This window comes from Oncorhynchus keta, chromosome 22 (genome assembly GCF_023373465.1).
Source record: "Oncorhynchus keta strain PuntledgeMale-10-30-2019 chromosome 22, Oket_V2, whole genome shotgun sequence".
Lineage (NCBI taxonomy): Eukaryota > Metazoa > Chordata > Actinopteri > Salmoniformes > Salmonidae > Oncorhynchus > Oncorhynchus keta.
The window spans coordinates 24,256,517-24,277,266 of NC_068442.1; the positions used below are offsets into that span (position 1 = coordinate 24,256,517).

At 41.7% G+C, this 20,750-nt stretch overlaps 2 protein-coding genes across 5 annotated transcripts; one reads left to right on the top strand and one right to left on the bottom strand.

Annotated features, from left to right (window-relative positions):
* Positions 1–2,401: 2,401 nt before the first annotated feature.
* LOC118401213 (zinc finger protein 592-like) lies at positions 2,402–10,663 on the top strand. Of its 4 annotated transcripts, none has more exons than XM_052474938.1 (10): positions 2,402–2,539; positions 3,934–4,007; positions 4,107–6,400; positions 6,510–6,688; positions 6,806–6,979; positions 7,091–7,250; positions 7,358–7,627; positions 7,820–7,929; positions 8,104–8,242; positions 8,329–10,663. In XM_052474938.1, exons 3-10 carry the CDS (start codon positions 4,127–4,129, stop codon positions 8,824–8,826), a joined length of 3,804 nt encoding a protein of 1,267 aa, XP_052330898.1. In that variant the 5' UTR covers positions 2,402–2,539; positions 3,934–4,007; positions 4,107–4,126; the 3' UTR covers positions 8,827–10,663. The 4 variants fall into 4 exon arrangements, with proteins under 4 accessions (XP_052330898.1, XP_035654420.1, XP_035654421.1 ...); XM_035798527.2 differs by lacking the exon at positions 2,402–2,539 and adding an exon at positions 2,900–3,335 and having other exon boundaries at positions 3,922–4,007; XM_035798528.2 differs by lacking the exon at positions 2,402–2,539 and adding an exon at positions 2,900–3,335.
* A 3,104-nt stretch (positions 10,664–13,767) lies between these two features.
* On the bottom strand, positions 13,768–14,726 carry LOC118400758 (cholesterol 25-hydroxylase-like protein 1, member 1). Its single transcript, XM_035797766.2, has one exon. It carries the CDS (start codon positions 14,708–14,710, stop codon positions 13,853–13,855), a length of 858 nt encoding a protein of 285 aa, XP_035653659.1. The 5' UTR covers positions 14,711–14,726; the 3' UTR covers positions 13,768–13,852.
* Between the last annotated feature and the right edge of the window lie 6,024 nt (positions 14,727–20,750).

Below are 20,750 nucleotides of genomic sequence, written 5' to 3' on the forward strand. Positions count from 1 at the left end.
CATGATTGTGTCCCACTTGTTGTTGATTCTTCACAAAACAATACATTTTTATATCTTTATGTTTGAAGCCTGAAATGTGGCAAAAGGTTGCAAAGTTCAAGGGGGCCGAATACTTTCGCAAGGCACTGTATATTTTCCCTAACTAAAAATATTGTATTTTCAGCCATTTGAAGCTGGTGTACAAAACCATATGTAAAAGACCCCAAATGAAACTTAAAAACAGAAAGCATAGCTCACATAAAATAGATCTACCACTTCTTAGACTTGCTTTCAATGCAGATCTATAATTTACATTTCTATGTTAATCTTGGGCGGGTCGCCCAAACATGTGTTCCTCGGCGTACACATCACTGACGTTTGTTCTTCAGCGTACACATCGCTGATGATCTGAAATGGTCCAACCACCTCAGGAAACTGAAGACATTTGGCTTGACCCCTAAAACCCTCACAAAATGTTACAGATGCACAATTGAGAGCATTGTTTAGGGCTGTATCACCACCTGGTACGGCAACTGCACCGCCCACAACCGAAGGGCTCTCCAGATGGTGGTGCGGTCTGCCCAACACATCACCTGGGGCAAACTACTTGCCCTCCAGGACACCTACAGCATCCAATGTCACAGGAATGCCAAAAGGATCATCAAGGACATCAACAATCTAAGCCACAGCCTGTTCACCCCACTATCATTGAGAAGGTGAGGTCAGTAGAGTACAGACGAGGTCAAAACAGCTTCTAATTTAAGGCCATCAGACTGTTAAATAGCCATCACTAGCCGGCTTCCACAACCCTGCACCTTAGAGGCTGATGCCCTATATACATAGACTTGGAATCACTGGCCACTTTTAATAATGGAACACTAGTCACTTTAATGTTTAAATAATGTTTACATGCTGCTCTACTCATTTCATATGTATATACTGTATTCTATTCTACTGTATTTTAGTCAATGCCACACCGACATTGCACAATCTAATATTTACAGTAAATCACAAAAGTGAGTACACCCCTCACATTTTTGTAAATATTTGAGTATATCTTTTCATGTGACAACACTGAAGAAATTACACTTTGCTACAAAGTAGTGAGTGTACAGCTGTATAACAGTGTAAATTTGCTGTCCCCTCAAAATAACTCAACACACAGCCATTCATGTCTAAACCGCTGGCAACAAAAGTGAGTACACCCCTAAGTGAAAATGTCCAAATTGGGCCCAAAGTGTCAATATTTTGTGACCACCATCATTTTCCAGCACTGCTGGAAATTCCCTCTTGGGAATGGAGTTCACCAGAGCTTCACAGGTTGCCACTGGAGTCCTCTTCCACTCCTCCATGATGACATCACGGAGCTGGTGGATGTTAGAGACCTTGCACTCCTCCACCTTTCGTTTGAGGATGCCCCACAGATGCTCAATGGGGTTTAGGTCTGGAGACATGCTTGGCCAGTCCATCACCTTTAACCTCGGCTTCTTTAGCAAGGCAGTGGTCATCTTGGAGGTATGTTTGGGGTCGTTATCATGTTGGAATACTGCCCTGCAGCCCAGTCTCCGAAAGGAGGGGATCATGCTCTGCTTCAGTATGTCACAGTACATGTTGCTATTCATGGTTCCCTCAATGAACTGTAGCTCCCCAGTGCCGGCAGCACTCATGCAGCCCCAGACCATGACACTCCCACCACCATGCTTGACTGTAGGCAAGACAGACTTGTCTTTGTACTCCTCACCTGGTTGCCGCCACACACGCTTGACACCATCTGAACCAAATAAGTTTATCTTGGTCTCATCAGACCACAGGACATGGTTCCAGTAATCCATGGCCTTAGTCTGCTTGTCTTCAGCAAACTGTTTGCAAGCTTTCTTGTGCATCATCTTTAGAAGATGCAGTGTACGGCGTATGGTCTGAGCACTGACAGGCTGACCCCCCACCCCTTCAACCTCTGCAGCAATGATGGTAGCACTCATACGTCCATTTCCCAAAGACAATCTCTGGATATGACGCTGAGTACTTGCACTCAACTTCTTTGGTCGACCATGGCGAGGCCTGTTCTGAGTGGAACCTGTCCAGTTAAACCGCTGTATGGTCTTGGCCACCGTGCTGCAACTCAGTTTCAGGGTCTTGGCAATCTTCTTATAGCCCAGGCCATATTTATGTAGAGCAGCAATACTTTTCCATGAGTTCTTTTCCATGAGGTGCCATGTTGAACTTCCAGTGACCAGTCAGTATGATGGAGTGTGAGAGCGATGACACCAAATTTAACACACCTGCTCCCCATTCACACCTGAGACCTTGTAACACTAACGAGTCACATGACACCAGGGAGGGAAAATGGCTAATTGGGCCCAATTTGGACATTTTCACTTAGGGGTGTACTCACTTTTGTTGCCAACGGTTTAGACATTAATGGCTGTGTGTTGAGTTATTTTGAGGGGACAGCAAATGTATACTGTTATACAAGCTGTATATTCACTACTTTACATTGTAGCAAAGTGTAATTCCTTCAGTGTTGTCACATGAAAAGATCTACTCAAATATTTACAAAAATGTGAGGGGTGTACTCACTTTTGTGATATACTGTATATATTTCTTAATTCCATTATTTTACTTTCAGATTGGTTTGTATGGTTGTGAATCATTTTTAGATACTAATGCACTTTTAGATATTATTGCACTGTTGGAGCTAGGAATACAAGCATTTCGCTACACTCATTATTAGATCTACTAAATATGTGTACGTGACCAATACAATTTGATTTGATTTGATATTGCAGTTTAAGGTCAGTGTTAGGGTTAGGCAAGGGATATGGTTAGGGTAGGGGTTGGGGTTTGGATTAATGGTTAAGATTAGAACTGCAGTTTAAGGCTAGCATGAGGGTTAGGCAGGGGTTATGGTTAGGGTTTGGGTTGGGATTAAGGTTCAGGTTAAGGTTAAAGTAAGGACTTCCCAAGGATCCCGGATAGTAGCACTGATCCTAGAGGAATTGCGTCAGGAAGCTGGCGGTGCGCCATAAAATCGCTAGTTCGAGAGCTCAGAAAAAAATGTTCTTCTGAGCGACTCGCTAGCTGTGAAGAATGGTACAAGAGAGGGACTGTAGAATTTCCATATCAAATTTACTGAAGCAGTTTGCATTGATAGCTTCCAACATGGCATCGATTTGTGACTTATCAATCTATTTTCACTTCAGACTCGCGAGATGACATATGTGTTTAGCTCTCGCGAGTTAGCAAGCAATAAGCTAGAAGCTAGCTAGCTGTTTTGTTGCAAATTAAGAAGTCCACCCGAAATAATGAGGCCTGTGAATCGGATGAATTATGGCTGCAACGCGTTAACTAATCGTCAAGTAGGTGAATTCTACATTTTAACTCATTAGACTACAACGATATGCTCGAATATGTTTTTAATCTTAAAGCTAACCTTAACTCACTCAGTAGCAGATGATTTATCGTGTCGTTTAACGTTAGCAACTAGCACATTTTGCGCTAGTTGGCTAATGGTAGCTAGCTCTGCGAGTGTCAAATTTGCGAGCCAGCTAACGTTAGCTAGACAATTAGCAAGCAAACTGGCTAACATTAGCTGCACACTTAGCTAACTTGCTAACTAACAGCTAGCATGATAACTCCGGCCTCTGTATTCACATGTTCGGACTATTTACAGTTTAAACAATTATGTTGCAGCACAATGCGTTGTTTGGTGATATATTGTATATCTAGTTATGAATTTTGATGCTCAACTTCAATTACACTTTGCTGTGGCTAGCTAGCCAGCTGAAGATACAAGTTACTAGTTCCCTAACTATCCATTGGCTCATGGCTAAACGCAGTTATTTGACAGCTAACCAGTGAAATACACTTTTTAGCATTACAAGCTACCTAGCTCACTGTATGTCTATAATGTACAAAAGGAAACCTAACCTTAATTAATCTCAGGTATCTGCACAGATGGAGCAGCCCATCATGACACCAACTGACAACCCTGCAGAATTTTAGCAACAAACATAATTGAGAGCCAAATGGTAAATAATTCTCCCCAATATCACTATCATCAGGGAATGTGCCACATCTCTGGTACCCCAATTTATGTACTCATATTTGACCTGTTATGTTTTCCTCAGGTGTTTGTAAGCTTTCAAACATGGGTGACATGAAGACCCCTGATTTTGATGATCTTTTGGCTGCCTTTGACATCCCTGATGCCACCAGTTTGGATGCTAAAGAGCCCGTCCAGGAGAGTCATGATGAGGCAGAAGGTCAGCTGAAGCACACAGAGATGTGTATGGAGGACAGTGTATCTGTTCACCAAGCTGTGGGTGCGTCTGATGTTCCTGCTGTCAGTGTTATAGTGAAGAACACAAGTCACCAGGAGTCGCCTGATAGTGGTAGAGAGGGCCCACATTTCAATTACCCATTGCAAAATGGGTTCAGGGGGTCAGGGGCCTCCATGGACTCTCATCAGATAAGCCACTGTGGTTCTAAGTCTTTTGTGTGTGCTTTGAAGGGGGATGGCTCAAGAGGACTCTTAGTGAAGACCCCCGTCCAGCAAAAACCTGAAGGAACACCTTCCTTCTCTCAGTCCTTTTCCCAGTTTAGCCCCATTTCTAGTCCAGAATCTGAAGACACCCCAAGCAACGGGGTTGATGTCCATCCAAAACAAGAGAGACCCTACTTCCCTGCTGCCTCTATATTTATGTCTGCAGAACCCCCAATGTCAGACAATCAGAAAAAACAGCTGTCTTACAGTATGTTTGACCAGTGCCATAAAGTAGACTGTGAAGAACTTGAGAACCTTCCAAGGTGCAAAGGAGAATCTATCAAAGCAAAGGATACCAGAACAGAGGTGAAGCCTGACAGTAATGCCAGTGACCAGAAGGACAAGGGAGATTGTCAGAGTGCAGTGCTCCCTGCAAGTGATCATAACATTGAGTCAAGCAGTAACAATATAATGGCAACGTCTAAGATGCCCACCTCTCATCCATGTGTCTCAACTCCAACATCCAAACTATCGTCTTGCCTTGAGGCATTAGTGGCTCTGAATGCCAGAAATTATCCCAGTGAACCACCAAACTCTGGAGACTTATCAGTGGCTCATGACGGCACCATGAATGTTAGTCCAAAAATGCCCATGTCACCACAAAGTCCCTGGAGTTCCCCTGAAGCTGTGAAGCGGTTAATGAAACCACCTGACAGTCCTGTAAGCATTTGCAGTGATAGCAGTGGCAAGGGATCCCCAGCACTGGCATCTGGCTCACCCCCAGCCATACCGAGGGTCAGAATAAAGACCATTAAAACTACGACTGGGCAAATCCAGCGCATGGTTACCAGTGTAGTACCTGATTCAGAAAATGAGGAGGTCCTGTCTGTTGAGTCCTCCCCATCCCAGAGAATTATTGTTGAGGCCTACTCTAGTTTGTCTCCCTATCCCTCTCATAATGTGATAAGCGATATCATTGTTGATATGCCCATCAAAAGTACACCAGTTGGTATTCTGCCATCAAAGGTTACTGATGACAAATTAAAGGGGAACTCCAAGAGGCCAAGACCAATGCAGTCCCCAACTATTTTTCATAATACAAGTAGTCCGGTTATGAGACCTATGCCGGTTGCCCAGCACGGGCCTTCTACACAAAAGAGGATTTCATCAGTTCAAACAGGCAACTCGCCCAATGCAAGCTTCCTTCCTAAGGCAATGCACTTAGCTAACCTGAACCTAGTTCCTCACAGTGTTGCTGCATCAGTCGCAGCACGCTCTACCTCCCATCAACAGAGCCAACAACATGCACTTTCCTCCTCTATGGTGTGCAGCACTGTCCCATTGGTGCATCAAGTAAAAAAAGCTGCCCCTAATCCATGTGCTGCCATTCCTAGTACAGCAGCAGGTACTTTAAACAGACTGTTAAACAATGCGAACCCTGTACCCACATTCGTACCCAACCTGAACCCACCACCTGAGAGCAACATCCACTTGCCACCACGCGGATATTGCTGTCTTGAATGTGGGGACTCCTTCGGGGTAGAAAGGAGTCTCGCCTATCATTATGGCAGGAGGAGTGTGCACATTGAAGTAGCCTGCACCCACTGTGCTAAGACCATGGTATTCTTCAACAAGTGTGCCCTGCTGGCACATGCACGGGAACATAAGAACAAAGGTGTGGTGATGCAGTGCACACAGCTCTCCATGAAGCCCATAGCAGAGGGACAGATGTTTGTACCTTTGCTCGCTGAATCCTCTTTGCATGGGGGCTCCCATGTGCCCCCGTTATCCTCACCTAAAACCCAACCAGTCATGCCCCTCTATGCAGACAAAGTCATCCGCCACAGACTCTGCTGCCTGGAGTGTAACAAGCAGCTATCAGATTACAGAGGTCTCGCAGGCCATTACCAGAGGCTGTCGGAAGAAATGGAGGGATTGGTGAGTAAAGATTGAATTGAAACGATAATAATTGCTGAGATGTTCACTATCATAGGCGAGGTAAAAATGTATTTATATGTTTTGCTTTGTGTTGTTTTGTCATGTATAGATGTGTAAGGTGTGCCCGATGCTGCTACCAAACAAGTGCAGCTTCCGGGCTCACCAGCGTATTCATGCCCACAAGTCTCCTTACTGCTGCCCTGAGTGTGGTGCGCTGAGTCGCTCTGTGGACATACAGAAGCATGTGAAGGAGAACTGTCTTCACTATGCACGCAAGGCTGGCTATAAGTAAATCAATACTAAAGTATATGCTTTTGTTAGGACCTTAAATGGGACTCGGGGGATACATATCAGAAGTGTTCTATAACATTGGCCCCCTTTTCTAAATCCTTTGTTTTCTTTCAGGTGTCTTCACTGTGAAATGGTTTTCATGTCATTTAATGTGCAGAAGCGTCACATTGAGGAGAAACACTGTGAGGTCTTCTATAAGTGCACTATCTGTCCTGTTGCCTTCAAGTCTTCTGATGGATGTCAAATGCATTTGATAACTAAGCACAACGCCAGCGTAGTGTCTCCTCAGTGAGTTTAACTAAATGCATGTTCTGAAATTGCATATTTGCTAACCCATCTTAAAGTTTAACATGATTGTTTGTAATGCTGTTTGTTCTAATTGTTTATATTCTGTTGCAGGTTAATCTTCAAGTGTTCTTGTGAGACAGTGTTCAAGAAAAAGCAGTTGTTGCTTCAGCACTTCCATCAAAACGCCAAAAAGCTTATAGCCTGTGTGTTCAAGTGCCCTGAGTGCACTTCAATCTTCACCCACAAGCAGTCGTTAATGCAGCATTTTAAGGTTTGCCATCATCCTAAAATTCTATCTAGTCACATTGACATAAAATGGGGCACATAATGTTAAGTTTTTGGTTTTGTCTTTTTCAACGCTGTCTGCCTATATTACAGGGGGTGCATGAAGGAATCTTCAAAGAGGTGGAGAAAAGCACAAAACCAACAGAGATGACTGCACAGCACCAAGATGTTACCTCTGCATTCCACCAGCCAAAGGTAAACACTCCCATTGAACACTCTGATGCAACCAGAAAGAGGGTCCACTTGACCGCTCAGGACAGGAAGACCAATCTGAAAAATGCTGGTTGGACCTGCGGAGAGTGCCTACACTGGCTGCCTGACCGAGAAGTCTATGTCTCTCACATGAAGAACAACCATGGGAGGGTAAGGAGCAACTTAGTTATTCTATTGCTCATTCAAACTAATTAGCTGTAGCAATTGTACTATAGGACAGATGATAATTTAGAGACCATTTCAGATGTGGGATTTTCATCTTTCAGGCCCTTAATGAAAGGAAATCATTCCCAAGTCAGCTCAACCCTAATTAAGTCAATCTTCTCTCTGTGCTTTCTGTAGTCACTGAAGAGGTATCCATGCCGGCAGTGTGAGAGGTCTTTCAATTCCTCTACAAGTTTGAGAAGACACATTCGCAATGACCACAATGGAAAGAGAACCTTTACCTGCTGGTGAGATTTATCCTGAAATCTACGTTACAAAGTACATTACTTTGAAAGGTTGGGTCATATCTGGCACCCCCTGGGTGGCACTGTAGGAAATGGTCCAACGTGCAAAAACAAAGCTGTGGTTGCCACATTTTTTATATTTTTTTGTATATGATATAATTTGTTCTTATTGTGCAGGTATTGCACAGATGAGAGGACAACATTCACCACAAACATCATGCTGAAGAACCACATCAGTTTGATGCATGGGATCAAAAATCCAGACTTTGGTCTGTCAAAATCAACCCCTCTAGATACCATCAAAGCCTTGGGAGAGGTGATTTAAATGTTCTTATTTTTTTCTGCATTTTACTGATTGTCAAAAATCACACTTGAAATCTAATCATTAACTTTGACTTGCAGAGGCTTGTTTCAAAGAGACCTGCTGTGGCATCCCAGAGGGAGGGGGAGGATGGTGCTGCCCTAGAAGGCTCCTCTACCAAACGTCTGAAATCTCACTTTCGCTGCGCTAAGTGTGGTTTCACCTCAGAGGATGGCACACAGTTCCAGCAGCACATACCTCAGCATAAAACCGATAAAAATTCTCCCCAATGTCTGCACTGTGGATTATGTTTTACATCTCAGCTGTCTCTCAACAGACACCTGTTTATTGTGCACAAAGTCAAAGACCCTGAGGAAGAGAAGAAGGAAATGATAGACGTGGAGTTTGAGAGCAGAAAGAAGCAGGAAGAGGACGTGGGGAAAACAGTGGGTGTGAATGAGGGAGAGGACTTGCCACCTCCATTAGTTAAATCTGACCCTTCACAGGAAGAGGATCCAACCAGGTTGCACTGTGAGACTGCAGTAAGACCATTGACCTTTAAATCCACATACAGCACTGACCTAGAGATTCATGGATAATCTTCAGGCATAATAGAATCAATAAGAGCAATTTTGAACTTCTTAAAAGCTGCTATCTCCATTTCTTTGGTAAATAGTAGTCACGCTTTTATTTATTTTTTTGCCTTACAAATCATTTTGTTTTATGTTTCTCAAGCCCTTGGGACTGGCAGATGTTCCACATCAACTGAAAATATACAATTAATCTTGGGTAATTTTGGGCAAAGATTATCATTAATTATTTACTTTGACTTTTTGAAGCTTGCATGTATCTTTAAGAGCCTCTGGTACATAACCACACCCACCTGTTAAGACACACTGTTTGGTTGAGCAGTATTCTCTAGTGACTCCAGTTACTCTGACAAGCGACTCAGGAACGTCAAGGAGCTGTCCCTCAGGCTAACCTCCCATTAAATTTGATATAATAAAAGCCTTTAGACTTTGCTTTAGTCTATAGCAGGCATATATGTTTGGTTTCCTACTTAAGTACATTATAATAGATGGTGCTTCAGGCAGGTTTTGACGATACTGACAGTATGTAACAGTATTGCAACTTCTATCATACTGTATGTTGAAATATTTACTGACCTAGGTATCACTTAGCACAGAAGATATATTTGATATCAATTCCATACCACATGGTATGTGATATGGAATTTATTATAAAATCTGGTTAAACTACCAAAATAGCACTTTTCTACAAGTTAAAATATGTGTTGGAGTTAGAGGCAATCAGCTACATCCATTTTTGGACCTATACATTTATATGTACCCATTCTTAAAATATAACATGAGCTTTTTTAAATTGTCATACATTAGTAAATGTAAACCAACATGTACAACATGGTTAAAGATAATTTTGATATCATGAATGATCAGTCCTTGCATCCAAAGATATGGCTATAATTTCTACTGCTTACATTTCTCAAGCCCCATCTGTTTTTTACTGAAATGGGCAGGGATAACGCTTTGTTATTATTTCTTCTGCTGCTTTAAATGCCTTGCTAAAAGATATGACACTTTTTTTTACTGTACTCTTGCTTTTCTACCCTGATAAAAGTGAGCTTTCATTAATTTAAAAGCTCATATCTATGTTTCGAGTAGTGGTGACTTGTCTTAGCGATGTCATTGTTTTTCTTGGTTAATTGTGATCTTTGGCGAGTGTTCATTGAATGTGAGAGAGCATCTGTTTTGCAAGATAATGCAGGGTGTTATAAATGGCTCATTTCTAACGGTGTACTAAGGCAATTTAAAGAGCAATGATTAAATGTAAAGGGTTATAGCATGTTTGAGTGCATGTGAAAAATGTGAAATAAGCTGAATATAAAGACCTGTGCAGCTCTTTCTTCCTACCTCCACAGTATAAGGCAGTGATTGTTAAACTTAGGATGTTCTGGGAGATTTCACCTTTGGTCTCACTGCAATGTAAAATGTATTATTATTCTCAATGTATATTATCTCCCACAATATTCAATTTTATAAATTACTTTGGAGATAGATATTTATAGTCACATTGACTTATTTGTGAAATTTCTATTTAAGTGCTGTATGAACTGTTCATTTTCTAGTGGTTATATGAATCAGTGTTCATGCTTTAAATGGATCCAGTGTTAACTCAGTGGCTGATATGAAACTTCACATCTCAGTGTTTTTATAGCCTGTCAAGAGAAACTTTACTTTTTATATGTACAATATTAAGGACTTGTAAGCTAACCCATGTACACAGTAGCTAATTAACATTTTATTAGCATTATTTCTTAAGCCATCACATATCTATTCAACCTGCATCGGCCATTGTGCCTTGCTGTAATGTTTACTTCAAATAATTGCAAATAAACATGTACATGACTGCATCAGCATCCTTTGTCCTCAAAAGATCCCTTCTGCTATGATTGATATCCCTTCTCTGATGACAATGTGCTGGAAAAAAATACACCTTCACAAGGGCAATTTGTTTTCCCTCCAAAATGTGTTTTCTCAGGCTAGTATCCCCAACCGACTGAACAATATTGCTGCGTTTCCACAGGCAGCCCATTTCAGATCTTTTTAAGTAATTGGGGTTTTGACCAGAGATCAGCCCTTTTGACAATAATTTTGAAGAAGATCTGAATTGGCTGCATGTGTAAACGCAGCCTATGATGCGCCAAATCCAATCCATGGCAAGCAATACGCACACTGTAAAACCGGATAAATTATACTCATTGTTTTTGAAACTGATTACCTCAAAAAAGTTCCAACTCAAATAGCTGAAGTGAATCGTTATACCTTCATGAGTAACAAATGCAATGTTTTGAGTATACTAACATTTTTCATGTAAATCAACTTAGTTATTTTGATTTTCTATTACATAAAAAACAAGTTAAATTAAATGAATATGGTGAAATGAACATGACAATCTTTATAAGTCAAAGTCACTTAAGTATAAGTTGCAATACTTGAAATGTTTGAGTTTAACAAAGTCCAACCTTACTCAAAAGCTATAACACACCATTTCTGAAATGTAACTAAGTTTACTTTTTTTTAACTGATTACCGCAATTTTAGAAATTAGCATAACTCACATATAACCAGTAAATTCAAAAGAGTTATTTAACTAAACTCAAAAATCTGTAGTTCAGAAGAGCCTAGAGCTTAGAAAGAGCAGAGACCGGTCTTCCCTCGCGTTGGCTTTAGCCTGGAGCTCAGAGAGAGCAGAGATCGTCTTCTTTTGTGTTGGCTCTAGCTTAGAGTAGAGTGAGAGCATCTGTTTTTTTTTTAGCCTAGAGCTCAGAGAGAGCAGAGAGCGGTTGAGACATGAGACACACGTTTACATAGTTTAGACAGCAGTGCCTCTGCCCCTCTTTCCTCACTGTAAACCCCAATGTGACGTCATTACTCAAAACTTTTGAGGAAACCTGTTGCACTAAATACAGTTGAAGTCGGAAGTTTACATACACCTTAGCCAAATACATTTAAACTCAGTTTTTCCACAATTCCTGACATTTAATCTTAGTAAAAAAATATTTTAAGAATGTGAAATGTCAAAATAATAGTTGAATGATTTATTTCAGCTTTTATTTATTCCATCACATTCCCAGTGGGTCAGAAGTTTACATACACTCAATTAGTATTTAGTAGCATTGCCTTTAAATGGTTTAACTTGGGTCAAACGTTTCGGCGAGCCTTCCATAAGCTTCCCACAATAGGTTGGGTGAATTTTGGCCCATTCCTTCTGACAGAGCTGGTGTAACTGAGTCAGGTTTGTAGGCCTCCTTGCTTTCACAAGCTTTATCAGTTATGCCCACAAAGTTTCTATAGGATTGAGGTCAGGGCTTTGTGATGGCCACTCCAATACCTTGACTTTGTTGTCCTTAAGCCATTTTGCCACAACGTTGGAAGTAAGCTTGGGGTCATTGTCCATTTGGAAAACCCATTTACGACCAAGCTTTAACTTCCTGACTGATGTCTTGAGATGTTGTTTCAATATATCCACATAATTTTCCAGCCTCATGATGCCATCTATTTTGTGAAGTGCACCAGTCCCTCCTGCAGCAAAGCACCCCCACAACATGATGCTGCCACCTGCGTGCTTCACTGTTAGGATGGTGTTCTTCGGCTTGCAAGCCTCCCCCTTTATCCTCCAAACATAACGATGGTCATTATGGCCAAACAGTTCTATTTTCGTTTCATCAGACCAGAGGACATTTCTCCAAAAAGTACGATCTTTGACCCCATGTGCAGTTGCAAACCGTAGTCTGGCTTTTTTATGGTGGTTTTGGAGCAGTGGCTTCTTCCTTGCTGAGCTGCCTTTCAGGTTATATCGATATATTAATCATTTTACTGTGGATATAGATCATTTTGTACCTGTGTCCTCCAGCATCTTCACAAGGTCTTTTGCTGTTGTTCTGGGATTGATTTGCACTTTTTGCACCAAAGTACGTTCATCGCGTTCTCCGCGTCTCATGGAGAAACCATTGTTTGTACAGATGAACGTGGTACCTTCAGGCGTTTGGAAATTGCTCCCTATGAGGATTTTTTTTTATTGTCCCATGAGGCACTGAGTTTGAAGGCAGGCCTTGAAATTCATCCGCAGGTACACCTCCAACTGACTCAAATGATGTCAATTAGCATATCAGAAACTTCTAAAGCCATGACATCATTTTCTGGAATTTTCCAAGCTGTTTAAAGGCACAGTCAACTTAGTGTATGTAAAGTTCTGACCCACTGGAATTGTGATACAGTGAATAATAAGTGATATAATATGTCTGTAAACCATTTTTGGAAAAATTACTTGTGTCATGCACAAAGATGATATCCTAACCGACTTGCCAAAACTATAGTTTGTTAACAAGAAATTTGTGGTGGTTGAAAAACAAGTTTTAATGACTCCAACAGCGACTCCAACAAATGACTCCAACAAGTGTATGTAAACTTCCCACTTGAACTGTATATAGATTTTTGATTTTACCAAGTTTTGTCACATAGCGATGGATTAACAATACATTTCTTTAATTGGCTCTAACATTTCCTTGCCCTGTACTTAAAACTTGGCCCGTGGCTCATTTTGATCCCTGGCCAACAAACAGATTTGTTGATTGGAAAGCCAGACGAAAACAGGAAAATCCTTACTAAGTCTTCAAAGACTGAAAGTATGTTTGAGTTGTTTAAGAAATGGTAAGCTTGTGCTGCATTGTGTAGAATCCAGTTTTTTTTTATGTTTTACTGAATCAGACTGAAACAGACAAGGCAAACAAATGCTTAAATGATGGTTTGCTGCCATTCTCTGGGGCAAATGGTAAACTGGAGTTGGCTGTCTAGTTGTACCCTTTGACTATGTATTACTACCAAGGACCATTACTTTTGCTCTAATTCCAGCAATTACTATATCTAATTCATTTAGAACATTTTCAAACATTGCACTTGTGTGTAAAAATGTAGTACATTTTAATACAATTGATGTTCGACACTGACGAATGAATGAAAACAAAGACACATTTTATTTGTATGTAAAATGCACAATAAGCAATAAAAGTAAGTATGAACATAATAATTACAGTGAATTTTTCTATTTACAGAGAATAAAACCCTTTTTTCTCAGTTATCTTCCCTGCCAGGATGGCAGTCCCAAAAATTCTATCCCAGTGGCTGAAGAAAGGTGCATAGTTACTGTTGGGCTTCTGGTGGTGCATGTCATGTGCTGGTGCTCCTCCTAACAGTCCAAATGGTACCAGGTGGTTGAGACCCCATGGCAGGTCATAGCCTATGTGGTCCTCCACTGACATCCAGATACTTAAGATGGTGACGCACCAGATGGTAAAAGGGTGGCATTTCAACAGGATGGGGTCCAGGTTGCTCCAGAATCCAACTGTTATCAGTTCTGGAATGCTGATTTGCTGAGTGGACCAGGAGAAGGGTGCCATGTATTCATGGTGGATGGCATGGACCCACCGATACAGTTGTGGATGTTTGTGGTGCACAAAGTGCCACATAAAATACTGTGTGTCAAAAAGAAGAAGGACAGCCAGTCCATCAATGAGCACCTCTACCACAGTTGGAGCACTGGTAGGTAGCACCACTGAAGGCATAAAGCAGGTCTGAATCAGCACAGCAGGCAGAACAAAGATCAAGTGGTTAAATACAGCCCTTCCGAAGCTCTTTGCCATCATCCGAATGGTTGGACGTCTCTCTTGCTGGATCTTGTAGCGGTGAATGGAGGGGACATTATCTCCCAGGAGGTCTAGTAGAGCAAAGGGGAGACTGGAGAAGAAGTAACTGGAGAAGCAGATCATGACAGGGAAGAAGGGAGAAGAGATGAGGGAGTAGTGATTGAAAAGGAAATAGTCCCATAGAGGCTGCAAAAGCCTGTCTGAGAATCTGGAAAAGGTAGGAAGCTGCAAAGTAAACTGAACCTTGGTGATGTTCAACATCCTGGTGACTCTGAATGCCTGTGATTGTAATGTGCAGAGAGAAGAAGACATTCTCCCTTTTTATAGTGCTTAGCTATGTACTTTGCTCCCACTTCAATGAGACAGCTGATTTTCCCCTCACAATACCCAATTCCAACAATAAATCCATTTCCGTCAGATTAACAAAATCCACCACAAAACACAAAGATTTCAACACTGAACAGTTTAAGTTGGTGCCTGGGTCGTTCCACTAATTTAGTACCTTTTGGGTAGTGTAACTTAAAAAAAAAAATATATATATATATATATATATATATATATATATATATATATATATACAGTACGAGCTGTTGCGATTTTTGTATGTAAATCTTGGTGGGGCAAAAAAAAATGTGGGATGCATGCCAGCAAAGCCACTACACAACACTAAACAAAACAATTAAATAATTGCACTATCACGTGACAAACGGTGCCCACAAACTATGAAATAACACATTTGGAATCATGTAGTAACCGAAAAAGTGTTAAACAAACCAAAATATGTTTGAGATTTGAGATTAGTCAAAGTTGCCACACTTTGCCTTGATGAGAAGTTTGAATACTCTTGGCATTCTCTCGACCAGCTTCATGAGGTAGTTACCTGGAATGCATTTCAATTAACAGGTGTGCCTTTCTAAAAGTTAATTTGTGGAATGTCTTTCCTTCTTAATGTGCTTGAGCCAATCAAACAGGGTAGCCTAGTGGTTAGAGCATTGGACTAGTAACCGGAAGGTTGCAGAGGATAAATTCATTAGAGTCAACTGCACCTCAGATTGCAGCCCAAATAAATGCTTCACAGAGTTTAAGTAACAGACACATCTCAACATTGACTGGTCAGGTGAGACTGCATGAATCTGGCGTTCATGGTCGAATTGCTGCAAAGAAACCACTACTAAAGGACACCAATAAGAAGAAGAGACTTGCTTGGGCCAGGGAACACAAGCAATGGACATTAGACCAGTGGAAATCTGTCCTTTGGTCTGATGAAATATTTGATTCCAACCACCATGTCTTTGTGAGACACAGAGTAGGTGAACGGATGATCTCTGCATGTGTGGTTCCCAAAGTGAAGCATGGAGGAGGAGGTGTGATGGTGCTTTGCTGGTGACACTGTCGGTGATGTATTTATAATTCAAGGCACACTTAACCAGCATTCTGCAGCAATATGCCATTGCGCTTAATGGGACTATAATTTGTTTTTCAACAGGACAATGACCCAAAACCCACCTACAGGCTAGGCTGTGTAAGGGCTATTTGACCAAGAAGGAGAGTGCTGGAGTGCTACATCAGATGACCTGGCCTCCACAATCACCCGACCTCAACCCAATTGAAATGGTTTGGGATGTGTTGGACAGCAGAGTTGAAAACCAACACATGCTCAACATATGTGGGAACTCCTTCAATTCTGTTGGAAAAGCATTCCTCATGAAGCTGGTTGAGAGAATGCCAAGTGTGTGCAGTCTCAAGAGGTTAAATAAAACAAATTACTATAGTAAGTGCCTATTCAGTGGCAAATGAAGTAACAGTATTGACAATTGAATCTTAAATCAGCCATGAATCCCCTTGTAAAAGGGGGAATATACGTTTATTGTGTGCAACGAGGAGGGGGATTGAATGCAAGCTTCACAAAATAAATGTAATCGTTAAAAAATGTCTACCCTGTCTATCTATAGGTAACAGGGTTGACTTGTTATGCATAACCTGCTCAGTTTTCCACACCAAAACACCAGACAATTGTGTGTAGAAAGGTGTAGAACTCTTACACTATAATTTGAGGGGCCACAGAGGGACATTAGCAACTCTTTATTCATAGACAAATTCAGATTTATTGAATTGTACATGTGGTCTATATAGTGGCTTGCGAAAGTATTCACCTCCCTTGGCATTTTTCCTATTTTGTTGCCTTACAACCTGGAATTAATATAGATTTTAGGGGGGGTTATATCATTTGATTTACACAGCATGCCTACGACTTTGAAGATGCAAAATATTTTTTATTGTGAAACAAACAATAAATGAGACAAAAAGAACAGAAAACTTAGCGTGCATAACTATTTACTATAACTATTGACCCCCCCAATTCAATACTTTGTAGAGACACCTTTTGCAGCAATTACAGCTGCAAGTCTCTTGGGGTCTCTAAAATCTTGGCACATCTAGCCATTCTTCAAGTCAAAACTAATGCAGGTTCTTCAAGTTGGATGGGTTCCGCTGGTGTACAGCAATCTTTAAGTCATACCACAGATTCTGAATTGGATTGAGGTCTGGGCTTTGACTAGGCTATTCCAAGACATTTAAATGTTTCCCATAAAACCACTCGAGTGTTGCTTTAGCAGTATGCTTAGGGTCCTTGTCCTGCTGGAAGGTGACCCTCCATTCCAGTCTCAAATCTCTGGAAGACTGAAACAGGTTTCCCTCAAGAATTTCCCTGTATTTAGCGACATCCATCATTCCTTCAATTCTGACCCGTTTCCCAGTCCCTGCCAGTGAAAAACATCCCCACGGCATGGTGGTGGTAGCATCATGCTGTTGGGATGGTATTCTTGGGGTGATGAGAGGTGTTGGGTTTGCGCCAGACATAGCGTTTTCTTTGATGGCTAAAATGCTCAGTTTTAGCCTATTCTGACCAGAGTACCTTCTTCCATATGTTTGGGGAGTCTCCCACATGCCTTTTGGCAAAATAGGAAAAACGTCAAGGGGGATGAATACTTTTGCAAGGCACTGTATTAAATGCGACTTCTACTTAAAATATCAAAAGGGCACTCTTTTCGTGGAATGACCGACCTGCAGCACCATCCCCCCAATGGCAGTTTACCCCAGACCAGTTAGTTAATCAGCTTATTAAAAACAGTAAGTCATACTGTACCAGATCTGTTGGTCCCTGCTTGAGTTATGAGTTAATTATGCATATTACCTATCACAAGTTAAAACAAAACTGCAATGTGTCTTTATCAGTATAATTTATTAAATTAATAATATATACAACACCACAACATTAATGAACATTACATATATGTATTGGTATCTCTCAATTGGAGACCACCGGGGTGACCTATTCAGATCATCAAAATTCTCAAGAATCATTCTCAATATCATGTTTGGGCTAAGGTGGAATATAATTAGTTCAGAGTCCATGAAATCTGTTATTTTCCATCTGTTATTTTACAATGTGGTCTTAATGTATTTTAGAAGATTAGTGAGTTAAGAACTTTCAATTTCACGTAATATGACCTAAACATATTGTGCAGCCTAATCTTATGTGTAATCTTACCTCATTTGCATTTCCTGTTGGCTAGGTGGGACGCCTGTGTGTCGGGTGGCGCTAAGAGGTTAAGAACTTTTAATTTCACGTAATATGACCTAAACATATTGTGCAGCCTAATCTTATGTGTAATCTTACCTAATCTTAAGATGTAATTAAGGTCAGGGGCTCAAGGGAGAAAACCACTAACACAGTAATTCAAATCAAATCGTATTTGTCACATCTGCCGGAGACAACGGGTGGAAACCTTACAGTGAAATGCTTACTTACAAGGCCTTAACTAACAATGCTTTAAGACATTTTAAGAAAAATAAGTGTTAAGTAAAGAATAGATAAGTAAGAAAAAAGAAAATAAAAGTAACAAATAATTCAACAGCAGCAGTAAAATAACAATAGTGAGGCTATATACAGGGGATACCAGTACAGAGTCAATGTGCGGGGGCACCGGTTAGTCGAGGTAATTTAGGTAATATATACATGTAGGTAGAGTTAGTGACTATACATCGATAATAAACAGAGAGTAGCAGCAGCGTAAAGAGGGGTCTGGGTAGGTAGCCCTTTGATTAGCTGTTCAAGTGTCTTATGGCTTGGGGGTAGAAGCTGTTAAGAAGCCTTTTGGACCTAGACTTGGCGCTCCAGTACCACTTGCCGTGTGGTAGCAGGTGTTTCCCAGGTCAGGTCTTAGTTTCAATTCTTGAGCAGCTGTTTCGGTGCAGGAGTGAGGTAGCCCTTCTTCCGCTTTGAGAGCGTCGGCCATGTTCTTGTCCGTGTTATCTAACTTGGAGGAGTGGTACAGCAGCACCCAACGCTCCCCCTCTTGTTTCTGAAAAAGGACAGATGAGGTGAATCCTTCCCTTTCAGAAACATCCAAATGGAACTTGTTCTTGTAGTCAGGTGCAGAGTGTAGATTTGGGCTGTCGGTTGATTGAACTTAAACAGGATGTGAGGGATGGTAGGCCCTGTTGGTAGGAGGCAAATGGCGCTGGGTGGTTGTATGCAGGTTGTTCTGAGGGGATGGCCTGTAGCCACCCCTCCCTTGGTGGACCGTAGAAGGGCCTTCCTCCCCTGGTTGGGTGCTGAGGTTGAGACAGTGGATATGGGCAGTCCCTGGAGTAGTGACCGGGTGTCCTACAGTTGTAGCAAACTCTCCCTCCGGGCAGTCCTGGAATCCATTGTGGCTGGAATGCAACCGGTGGCCCCCCTTGTGGTGCCATTGGCATTGGTGTTAAGTGCGCAGGGCCAGGAGCGGGTGCGGAGGTCTGCTGGACAGTTTGTTGCTGCATCATCTGGGAAAAATCTGGGTGTGGTGAGGATGAAATCAGGCCTCCCATTTCTCTCGTGAGGGAATTAGGTTCAGACATATTGCCAGTAGGGTGCTGGTCCTCCATATGTATGGGTTCACACAGTATCTGCCCTCCCTTGATTCCCAGGCTCATTTTCTCTGTTGAGTCAGGTGGGGTTAGAGTCTGAGTTGGAGCAGCGACAGGAGTTACTACTCCCATCACATCTAGTTTTCTTCTGCCGTTGCACCCGTTTGGTTTCTTCGATGGCCCACGTCCCTATTTTTAATTCGTCCTCAGTCCTTTCCCTCTCTTTTGTACCGTCGTTTTTGAAAAAAAATTCCCTATTCCTGTCTACCTCCCCCGCCTCTGCTTCTGCCACTGCGTCTTTTAATCCTTTCTGCATAATAGACATATCTCCCTCGGAAGGGAGACCCCCACTAAAGTAACCTGCCTGTATCCATTTTAGTTTTATACGCTCCCAAACCTTCCTTATTTTGTTATATTGATCTTTACTTCCTGACCTGTCCCTGATTCTTTGGTCCAAATATTCAGTAAATTTGAGTTTGACCGAACTCTCAGCCATCGCGAATCGGTTGTAAGATACACGTTAAATTAGTCAATTCGTTAAAAATAAAAAATAAAAATCCTTGTATACTTAGCCCGTCCTGGACATTACATCCAGGATGTATTCTTGGCGCAAACAGTAGTCTTAACTCTAGTGTTTCACCCTCGTGTACAAGTTAGAGCGCACTGGTGGATAGGCATTTCTGGCAGGAAAAAACAACTTGGAATTTCGTCTAAATAGGTCTCAGGAACGATCGCAGGTCAAACGTATCTAAAACCCAAAATAGTACACGCGGCAGTAATACAAAACTGGTTACCTATTACACACGGAGCACACAGCTCATCCGTGAGATATAATGTTTAACCACGGAGCACACAGCTCATCCGTGCGATACAATGTTTAGACACGGAGCCCACAGCTCATCCGTGAGATATAATGTTTAGACACGGAGCACACAGCTCATCCGTGAGATATAATATTTAGACACGGAGCACACAGCTCATCCGTGCGATACAATGTTTAGACACGGAGCACACAGCTCATCCGTGCGATACAATGTTTAGACACGGAGCACACAGCTCATCCGTGCGATACAATGTTTAGACACGGAGCCCACAGCTCATCCGTGAGATATAATGTTTAGACACGGAGCACACAGCTCATCCGTGAGATATAATGTTTAGACACGGAGCACACAGCTCATCCGTGCGATACAATGTTTAGACACGGAGCACACAGCTCATCCGTGCGATACAATGTTTAGACACGGAGCACACAGCTCATCCGTGAGATATAATGTTTAGACACGGAGCACACAGCTCATCCGTGAGATATAATGTTTAACAACGGAGCACACAGCTCATCCGTGCGATACAATGTTTAGACACGGAGCCCACAGCTCATCCGTGAGAT

What these genes read in the sequence shown, in the direction of transcription:
- LOC118401213 (XM_052474938.1), top strand. Translation starts at nt 4,127, where the DNA reads ATGGGTGACATGAAGACCCCTGATTTTGATGATCTTTTGGCTGCCTTT. An exon ending in GCACGCAAGGCTGGCTATAA is followed by an intron (nt 6,689 to 6,805) that starts GTAAATCAATAC and finishes GTTTTCTTTCAG; the next exon opens with GTGTCTTCACTGTGAAATGG. An exon ending in CGTTAATGCAGCATTTTAAG is followed by an intron (nt 7,251 to 7,357) that starts GTTTGCCATCAT and finishes CCTATATTACAG; the next exon opens with GGGGTGCATGAAGGAATCTT.
- LOC118400758 (XM_035797766.2), bottom strand. Translation starts at nt 14,710, where the DNA reads ATGTTGAACATCACCAAGGTTCAGTTTACTTTGCAGCTTCCTACCTTT.